The 10,472-nt window shown below is 39.8% G+C and overlaps 1 protein-coding gene across 2 annotated transcripts; it reads right to left on the reverse strand.

The window, feature by feature from the left end:
* Positions 1–1,417: 1,417 nt before the first annotated feature.
* Positions 1,418–9,039, reverse strand: MGST1 (microsomal glutathione S-transferase 1). 2 transcript variants are annotated; one of them, XM_050323399.1, is made up of 4 exons: positions 8,931–9,039; positions 6,524–6,671; positions 4,907–5,001; positions 1,418–2,499 (listed from the first exon to the last, which is right to left on the reverse strand). In XM_050323399.1, the coding sequence occupies exons 2-4, from the start codon at positions 6,647–6,649 to the stop codon at positions 2,253–2,255; spliced, it is 468 nt and encodes a 155-aa protein (XP_050179356.1). In that variant the 5' UTR covers positions 6,650–6,671; positions 8,931–9,039; the 3' UTR covers positions 1,418–2,252. The 2 variants fall into 2 exon arrangements, with proteins under 2 accessions (XP_050179356.1, XP_050179355.1); XM_050323398.1 differs by lacking the exon at positions 8,931–9,039 and adding an exon at positions 8,717–8,876 and having other exon boundaries at positions 1,420–2,499.
* Positions 9,040–10,472: the final 1,433 nt, after the last annotated feature.

The raw sequence follows: 10,472 nt of genomic DNA on the forward strand, positions 1-10,472 counted from the left end.
AATGGAAAGGATTTAAAACTAGTTTTGTTTCAGATGTAAGATCACAGAAATAAAGACAGGGTCCAGGTATTTCTCTTCAGACTGAGATTTCCATATAGAAACTTGATGCAAAAGGAGTTAAAAATGCTGTTCCTGCATACGTCTGGCAATGACAACTACACTTGTCAGAAGAGCCTTTTTGATGCTAAAGGAGAGGACTTGCTCTGCTGCTGAATTTCAAATGGGTCCCTCTGCATGGTGGCTACTTCCCCAACTTTGGTTTGGATGGATAGACAGACACAGCTTGGAAAAAGAGGCAAGCTACAAAGTAGTGAGGGAAATACAGCTTTATCATGATATAAGAAAGCAAGAATAGACACAGACCGAGTAGACACAGTCTGAGTTGTCAGGCTGACTACAACAACTGGTTTGGGCCACAGTTCAAGGCTCAGCCTCACTCCTTCACCCTCCATGTCCTTCTTAACCTGGAAGAGCTGATGACCTTTCTTACAATGACACCATCCAAGGTAGCTGTGTCAAGATCCAATAAAAAGCTAGCAGAGGAAGAAGGAACAGGAGGAAAATAGCACAGGTAGAAAACGGTGGAAAAAGAGGAGAGAAGAAACACGAAAGCTCATATTTCCCACTGGAGTCTCTGCTACCCCAGAGGTGCTGACATGTGCGTACTCTGCCATGTTAGGAGCTAAAGCTCCACAATGTTCTATCTTTAATCCTCCTCTCTTAAGCATCCTCCTTCTAGAGGATGTAGCTCTACATTATGTTACTTGTTACTTAGATTCAACTTTTGGTAAATCAATGTTAACTTCTTGATTTCAAGTCCCATGTTCTCTTCTTTAGCAGATATGATTTAAACTCGAATTGCAATAAAAATCCTCCTTTGGATTAAACCAATCTCTCTGCACACTTCCCAACTCCTGCTGCTACCTTTCTCAGCTGCAGCCTAACATAACACTGCCTTAACTTCCACCTCACAACTGTGGTTAGGTAGGTAAGCTCTCCAGTACAACTACTTCTCCTGTGCAAAAAGCAAAACAAAGTCTTTGGCATATGGAGGTGGCAGAGAGAATTCTGCAGCTCATCTGGGCCAATCCTTAGTGGCGCAACTTCTGGGCTGATGTGTTCTGACTTCTGCCATTTAAAACATATCAAATCACTGGATATAGAGACTCTTCTGGGAACTTCTTTTCCTTGAAATCTGTACTATTATTTAAGACACAGCTAAAACGAACAAACAAACAAACAAAAACAAAACCCCACACACACACAAAAAAGAACCACACAGTTAAACAAAACAAACAAATAAAACCCAGGAAAAGTCTTTAAAGAAAATATTTCAAATTAACACATCATAGAAAGATGCAAGCAAAGAGCAAAACTTCCTATCAGCAACATGTTTATGACAGCATGACACAAAACACTAATTACATATGCACATCTGAATTACTTGATATCCACACTTGCAAGTGTCACTCATTTTATGGTGAATTTATTCAAAAACAAAAACAAACTTCTATAAAGGGTCTACACTTTATCCAGTCAGGAAAACTAAGTTTGCAGTAATTTCAACAAAAATTATTACTTCAAATTTTTACTAGCATGTCCAAAGAGAATTTAGCCCAATATTTCCTTTCTTTAAAATCTATTCAATTGAAAGAAATGGAGCTGCAACGGTTTAGGTTTTTTAATCCCAAAGTGGATTATACAAACAACATTTTCATCAAAGACTTTTTATAACAAGCCTAGCGTTACTGGTTTTATCTTATTATTAAGGTAAGCATTCTTCAAAGAACTGTATGATTGGAATCTCTTCCTGATACACAGTGACATGTTATTTGCTGGCTGCAGTGAGAAGAGTCAAAATGAAAATGAAAATACAAACAGCCTTTTTTTAAACCTTGTCTTTATTGATTTAGACTTCAGAGCTACAGCCAAAAATAGTGCATCTGTAGAAAATTATCACACATTCTATCAATACAGCATCATCACATGTTTAGAATTGTAAGCACTTGACAAATTGCAAGGGGAACATCCAATCTAGCATTCGGCAATGCAAGGCATGAACAGGGAATACAGGGAGAAATATTCTTTTTCCTCCAAAAAGAAACATTTCTGAACAGGAATGAAAAGGCTCTTTTATAGAAAAGAATTCCAGTCACCACAGAAGACTCATATTGGCTTACTCACTGCTGGAACCATACACTGCTGGAAACTTTGTGTGGAATGTCGAATGGTACACAGAAGCCAAGGCTCTGCTACAGGAGCAACACTGTCTTCAGCACTTTGTATGCCATCGAGAAGGTCACTGCATAGCCAACTGCCCAAGACAAACCTCTGCCAGGCTGGGGAAGAGGGATCAAGTATGCAAAAGTGTGAAGGATCCTCGCCCCAGCAAAGATCCTGAAGTGCAGCAAGGCTGTGGACAGCTCAGGGCCACTAAGGGCATACAGTAGTCCAATGCCAACAAATGGGACAATATTTTCAAGGTCGTTCAAGTGGCCTCTGGAGAAAGAAGAGAAGTTTTTTACAGTGTTACATTTTTTTGAATAAACCACTTCAAGCCTAGTTATTTTTCAGTATCTTCAGAGCATGCTACTGTTCAGGCCCTAACACAACTCTGCTTCCTCTGCAGCAGGGACTTGATCCAGCTACTGAAACAATTTTGGCTCGTTCACCTGACTTCCCTCTGGTCTCTCTTGCTTCTGATCTTCTGTATGAAAGATGTTAGGTCTTCCCTCTGGATCTTGGGGATATCAGAGACTTACATGAGGTATATGAGTGCACCTGAGTGTGCAAGAATGCAAAGTCAAGGAAGAACAGAGACAGCTGTTATTTTCTTGTAGCCTCTCTCAATAGAACATCAACTGATGGATGGATGACTGTGACTAAAACTGCTAGACATCATGGCCTGACGGTCTATTCCAATCCCATAAACTCAGTTTGTGGTCTTCATAAAGAAAATATGAAACATCCTCCATATGAAACATTCTATCAAATCTCCATGAAGTTCAATCATCTTTAAGGTTATTTTTGAACATTTAACAGGTGTGACAGTTACACTTTTCGTTCATTTTCTTCACTCTAAGCACTAAAATAGCTGAAAAAATGTTTGAAATTTTGAAACCATAACATAATTTACTAAAAATGTGTTGAGACTGAACTCCATATCTTGAAGTATTCTTTCACACTCCATCCTGAACCTTCCCATCTTCCTTCACTTGTTTAGATAAATTGTACTTCCAGCCAAATTTACTGATTGTTTCAATCTCTAAGTCTTACTAATTATGTCATATTTCAGAGCCAACTGGAATCATAACATGGCTCTGTCTTACAGCTGCTTTTTAAATCAATTTATCATTACAAGGAAACATAGCCCTCCAGCTTTTTAATTCTTGTTCTCCCAAAAAAGTACTCTGAAGAAAGTAATCTTTTTTCTATACTCATAAACAGAACACATTCCAGTCACTTATACAGAAAAGAAGCCATTCTAAATCTATGCAGCATTATCTCTTGCCAAGAAGCTTGCAAAATACAGTACACTTCCATTAAGAACCGCTGCTGAGAGGAAAATATGGATGCTTCAACACCAACGGAGTAACTAGAACCAAGCTGACTTACTAGCTCTGGGGATATATGAAAAACTCTGCAAAACAGCAACACAGGATTTGATAATACAGTGTTTTAAAAAATCTAATCTATGTAAATGACTGAGGCAGTTGTAATTTCTCTAATATAACAATCTGAGTTAAATAGGCAGCTGGTCATAAAGTTAGTCTCAACTTAGTTGGCCTTTTGGAATTTACAAATAGGAAGAGATTACTCCTCACAAAAAAGTTTCCATTTTTATGTAACATCCAGCAAATTAAGCAACAACTCCCTGAACTATTCAGGGGCAGAAAAGGAAAGAGCAGAGCATCTTTACAGCCCACTGTGATTAGACTCTTCTTTTAGAGATTTTAATCCGTAAGAGACATACAGAAATATATTTCATGAAACCACAGTCATCATTTGCAAGGATGCAGTTCTTAAATCAGAGCTGGTATATACCTTCAAGATCTTCCCTACTGGTCGTTTAAATGAGAAGAGATCATTCACATTCAAGTTTTTACTATAAAAATAAACTTAGCTTCATTAAGGAATTATCATATGGAAAGCACTCCATTTCCTTGTTAGCACAGGTGTATCAAACATATCAAAAGCTGAGATTTTGGCAGTAGAAAATTTTGCCATCAGCTGAATAAAATTAAATAAGCTGCAATATTTAACACACTGAAATACAGTTTATATTCTGCCACAGATCTCACAAAAGAAAATACATACAGTGCAGGTTGCACACTGCTATCCTACTGAGAGCTGGTCAACTCTCCTGTACACTTGAGTGAGTGACCTTGATCTAATTTGGCAGAAAGAGCACAGGATCTGACTCCTACTCTGTACAATCTGCCAGATTAAAGCTCTCATTACAACTCTGGAGTTCCATGGCTTGAACATGGACTCCATTTACTCCTCCTTCTCCTGTTATTTCCTTTACACTTCAGGAAAAAATGTAACTATTCCAACTGGTGTTCAAATTAAGATAGAAAGTTGATTTACCCTGAATGGACACTGCTTCATATTAAATCAACATATGGTCATATTTTATAATCTTCTCACCCCTTCCCCCATGCATACAGGACACTATCCAAGAGTTAGTTATTAGAACCAGACAACAGCTTATCATTTTTAGTACACCTGTTGACAATTTGAACGTGGAATGGTTTGTTCATGTAAACTAATTAATGTATTAGATTACAATGTAAAGCAATATAAAACACCCACAGGCTTGCCAGAGAGAACAGGGTGAAACTAATTCCTTGGTTTAGTATTATTCTGCTACTTAGAACAACTTTTAAAGATTCCTCTGCAATACCTGCGTACACGTTCGACATCTGGATCAGTCCTCAGGTATTTCTTGGCACTGTCACCTTTTCCAAACGATGCTGTATCTTCTGGGTTCACAAATGCCTGTTCCAAACAGAAGCACACAAGAAACATTAAAAGCCAAAATGTTTTATCCAGTCAAGGCAGCTTGCTATAAAGGCCACTCTTTTAACCAATGCCTCTATAACCTCACATAACTTACCTTAGGTTGAATGCACAGGGAATAACATAACATTCACTGCATCACTGCTTTCTTAAGCACAGCCTGTACATACCTTGCATGCTGACAAGTTAATATAATGTAATTTATGTATGTAGATAAAGCCTTCTTCTAAGATGGAATAAGCCAGTGGGCTGAAGGAACATAGGCACCTGGAAGGCAGAAGGTTTGTACCACCCAAGTCTGTTTTTCACCATTCTTGACAAATTATCTGAAAGCCCTTCTGGATGCTTTCCTTCTTCAGAAGTTTATACAGCAATAGCATCCAAGAATCTTACTCCCAACCTCATTTATGAGCAAGTAAGTTTCTCCCTTTCCTCTTAGGTACAGATTCTTCCACTTGTATGACCCATTATTATCCCCAAATACTGCAAAACACTACTTGAAAACAACATTTAATCTAACTGCTTTCTTCCATTTTTTCTAAGCATTTTAAAGACTTCTTTATATTAAACAAAATTATTAGTACTAATTTTTCTGTTTGTAATATTACTGTCCTAAGAAAACAAATATTCCAAATTAATAAAGGTCCTGATGATACCTGCACACATAAGGATCATAACACGATATGAGCATTAATACAGGACTCCACTGGATCCACACACAGGTCTCACAAGAACAGAGATATGAGGCAAACTCAGGGCTCTTTCAGCCCAAGACCAAGTGTTTCCAACAGTGACCATGAGCAGACTCCTAGAGAAGATCAGGAACAGGGCAAACACAATACTATGCTTCCCATAAGCACTGTAGTCTAAGATAGATTATCTTCTGCAATATTTAGTAAAGCTCAGTGGATGTTACATGTTCTTATCTACTCTACACATCAATCTATGCAAATTTTCAGCCTGCCTCTCATGTTAGAAACAATTTCAGGTTTTTTATATAATGACCTACCTGCAATGGGAAGGCTAAAACAATTAGGGAGCATAGAAAGCTTTAGAATTACTGGATTAAAAGGTTATAGTTGCATAAAAATCTACCCGCTCTTCTGACATCAGTAGTTGGTTATTCATGTCATATGGCTCCATATCACACTTTATTTGCTTTAAAAATTGGGTACCCTGGACAAGAGTTTTCTTCAGAACATAGTGGAAATTACAGATATGAAAAGCTTTTATTTAAAAATAACAAATATTTTACAAGAGTAGGGCTAGTCAAATGCAACTATAAGATACAGTCTCATAATTATCTCATAATTAGGTTAAAGATATTATCCATTTAAGACCAACAGGACTCCAGCATGCCAAACTCAGAATATCTTTAGAAGAAGAAGGAGGAAGACAATGAATAGCAGCAGTTCTGAAAGCTAAAAAAAAACAAGTGATTTTTCTGTATTTCAATACAAATTTAAATTTATTCTACCAGACAATATTCCCAAATTCCTACCTTTCTTGTGATCCTGTAGTATGCTGTTACAAGACTCATCAGCATCATTTTCAGAAGAACAATAGCTGTGTAAGTGGCATAAGCCCGGAAGACTTCATTGTCAATTAATTGGGTCGATTTAGCCATTTCTCCACTTCTCACAGACGACCTTTAAAAAACATTAAAGTTAGGCTAACATCATTGCAATCCAAAGTTCTCACAACAACATTGTCAGAATGGCCTTGTTTTTTAGCATCACAGCAATGGCGGTGCAATTTTGCCACTGTGGAAAGTTTCTTTTCAAACAATTTTCCTCTGTTTACTTTCACAATGGCATAACATAAAACTTTAAAATTATTTAATATTTTGCTTCCATTATAACTGCTTAGTAAACTGTCAAAGTACAAACACCTGACTATTTATTGCAATTGCAGAAAAAACATTTAAGCCAGAAATTAGTATAATTTTGAAATAACACAAGCAGTTAGAATAATTTTACACCAATTCATTTCAACTAGTCAATTTCCTTAAGCAGTTACCAGGATAGAGTGTGTGACAATACTATGAATTCTACAGTATGTGAAGAGGAAAATTAGTATTGCCTAACCTTTTAAAAAAAAAAAAATCACAATTATAATTGCACTTCAGTTTTCAAACTAAGCAATATCTTCCTACCCAACAATAACTTGTAATCAAACTGAGTTAAAAATGCATTTTTCTCCTTTGAGACCTTGTTCTTAAAAATTGCTTTTAGCATGATTCACAGGCAAAGATTAAGTTATAATGGCAAAAAGGAGAGAACTATTTCTGCTTTTATCATGGGAGGTTTAAGCTAATGAAGTGTCTTTCCAGTGAGGCCGTACCAAACCCACAATCCTATGGAAGCAGTACCTTTTATCAACACCATAAAGTTAAGAAGTGATGAGAAGCACATAAAAAGAAAAGCATGTCCCCTTGCATATTAATTTTTTTCTCTGCACAGAACAAGGCTTTTGCCTCACCAAGTACTTTAACCATGCATTTAGGGACTAGGAATCCATAAAACTAGTATGTCTTAGATTCACTAGAGAAGAAAATAAATGAACTTTTTGTTATAGTTAACTTCTTTCCTGTGACATAATTTTAACAATAGGAATAAAAAGGTTAATATTAACTTGATTACAGTTCTAACAGTCCCTCATATTGCTTCTGGTATTGTCCTGACAGCTATTGCCAAACAAGGGAAACTAGATGAGCAGAGAGTACCAGAACACTTGCTCTAAAGGCACATCCTGGGTGAGAAAGTGGGCAGGATGGAGGTGAGCAGCAGTTTGCTCAGAGAAAACAAATCTAGCCTTGCCAGGACCTGTCTGCTGTGCTAATGGGATTTTGTTCCCTCTTTCATCCTTTCTAAAACAATGCTTGGGTCACCGGGCCTTTCACAGGGTCTAGGGACGACGGGAAATACAGTGTAACTCTCTCTTCTCACATTACAGCGCAGTTCACAAGATAAACCCTAACAGAAACTGTAACTTTTAACTTATCACAGCAGAAAGCGCACACAGTTTCACACAACAAAAGGAAAGTAAATCCATGGCGTCAGAGCAGTTTTCCTTACTGGATGTCAAAGCTATGCTGAAAAGACATCCCAAAACAATGCAAGGCCATGAGAAACTGTTCACCAGCATCTCTGAACTACACCACATTCCCTGGCTGCAGGGATGGCCTCTCCAAGCGCCCACAATGCCTCCGATACACAATGAAAGCGGAGCGGAGAACCCGAGATTTCAACACGAGCAGAAATGCAAAAACAAACCCCACATTCTAAAACAGCACAGGGCTTTAGGAGATATGCTCAGTAAGATTACAAACAGCCTGATCTACCCGGATAAAATAATAATAATAATAATAATAATACGCTCTGCAAAACACGTTTCTGGCACAATCGACCGCGTGTGCGGGGTGGGAAGGGCGGGGGGCGCAGACCCCTCAGCCGCTCCCGCCACGCGTGTCCCGCGGGCAGCGACAGGAGGGCATTGTTTGTGTGCGTTTAAAACGCGGCCTCTCCAAGCGCTCCCGCTCCAGGCTCCGCATCCGAAGCAGCCCCGGCCCCGCGGGGAGATACCGGCAGCGGGTCCGCCCCGCACCCCCTCCCCGCACCCCCGGAGGGTCCGCTCCCGCACGGCGCCGATGGGAAGCGGCCCCAGGAGCCGCCCCCCAGCAGCGCCCACACACCTCGCCCGTCCCGCGGCGATCCGACCCCGCTGCTCCCGCGGCTCCCTCCCGGCCTTTGCCTCCCACCGCCTGGCCCGGCCCCGCCTCGCCCCGCAGGCCGCGGGGGCGGGTCCCGGTCCCGGCCGCCTCGGCCGCTGCTCTTCCGCGGCCTCCGGGTGCTGAGGGGTCGGGGTGGTCAAAGGGCAGATCAGGCCGAGACCCCTGCGAACAGTACCTGGGAGGAAAAGGAAGCAAGGAAAAGCCCTCCTGTCCGAACACCCTTGGGCTTAGAGACACAGGGAAGCCAAACAGTGTGGCCCAGGCGGGCGTGGGTGGTGACACGCCACGTGCAGCGATTGTGCAAACTTCCAAGCTTACCTAAAGACTCTGTGAAGCACCTAAAACATCAGCACTTCGGCCCCTGCATTGCGCTGGGGGGTCTGACCTTTTACCAGAGGAAAAACATGTAAAAATACTTGCGCTGCCAAGCCCTCAGTGCTGTTCCACCAGCAACGTGTTGCTGTGCAAAGTGTAATAGAAAATAAAGGAAACTCACAGCTGGCCACAGGCTTTGCCTACCGGTTTGCTAGAATGTGATTACAGAAGGAATCCTGATGCCTGAACTTCCCTCTGCTTCTTCAGAATGCTATTATGTTTCTCATGCTACTCCCACACCACTCCTCCTCAATGCTTTTGACTAAGCAGCTCATGATAAACTGGACTGAAGAAGATAGAGATACATGTACTCAGGTGTCCAGTAAAGGTTTCAGAAATAATCCTGAAGATGTGTGCAGAGGCAGAAAGGGAGACCATTTTTAAAGCTGCATCATTACGAAGAAACCTAGGCTTAGGTTCAGCATGTGTTCAGCATTCATTGGTGTCACTTCTGTGCTTCATGTTATGTTAAATACCTGCATGGCTCTTCTTATGAAACACAAAACATAACAAATCTTATTTGAGCAGAAACTGTAGTATCAGAGCTGGTTTTAAATGTTGGTAGAAGTCGGGTTCAACAGCCTTTGTTCTCACTAAGGACACAGCAAATAGTATTTCTGCTGAAGTCAACAAAACAATTCACATGAACATCGGTCCATCCCAGGGAGTGGATTTCCATTTCAAACACCATGGAAGCATTTCTGCAGCTCATAACTTACTTCAAGGAAGGAATTGTATCTTCGTAAATTTTTTGCAACACCTAACACATATCACAATCACATGGTGATTAATGCTACTGAAAGAAAACTGTGATTATCTTCTATTACCACCTTTTTGTTTGTTTGACATTCTAATCCATATCTGAAGTCAGATGAAAAAGCAGGTAAACCTATTACGTTAACAGTTAAACTAATTACACATTATTATACTTGAGAAGAAAAGCTGGTAATTGATTTATACACAGTTCTCAGAACTACACCTGGAAACACTGGAAAAACAGGAGAAAGGTTATTTTCATTTGTTGTAGGTAGAATATAAAAAGAAGCAGAAATGTAGCTAGAAATTCTATGAATTTCATGCTTTTCTTTGGATTTCACATTCCAGTTTCACAGATTATGGAAATTCAGATAGATTTATGTGAAATTGGGAAAGCTGCTATACTCTCAGTCTTTGAATTTTGAGGCCAACATCTTGGTAATTTTTTCTTACCCTCTTTGAATTCACCTGATTCTGAGGAAGGTACAGGTAAGAAGATATGAGGAAGAGAAGAAGTCAGAAAGGGGGGAAAAGAGGAGGAAAGGAGGAAAGAAAGAAAATTTAAAAAAAAAATAGAAAAATAGGG

The sequence above is a fragment of the Myiozetetes cayanensis genome, unplaced genomic scaffold (genome assembly GCF_022539395.1).
Source record: "Myiozetetes cayanensis isolate MyiCay16 unplaced genomic scaffold, myiCay2020 scf3, whole genome shotgun sequence".
Taxonomy (NCBI): Eukaryota; Metazoa; Chordata; class Aves; order Passeriformes; family Tyrannidae; genus Myiozetetes; species Myiozetetes cayanensis.

Coding starts and splice junctions, on each gene's coding strand:
- MGST1 (XM_050323399.1), bottom strand. CDS start 6,649: ATGGCTAAATCGACCCAATTAATTGACAATGAAGTCTTCCGGGCTTAT. Junction 5,002..6,523: donor ACTACAGGATCACAAGAAAG/GTAGGAATTTGG, acceptor TGTTTGGAACAG/GCATTTGTGAACCCAGAAGA. Junction 2,500..4,906: donor GATGTCGAACGTGTACGCAG/GTATTGCAGAGG, acceptor TTCTTTCTCCAG/AGGCCACTTGAACGACCTTG.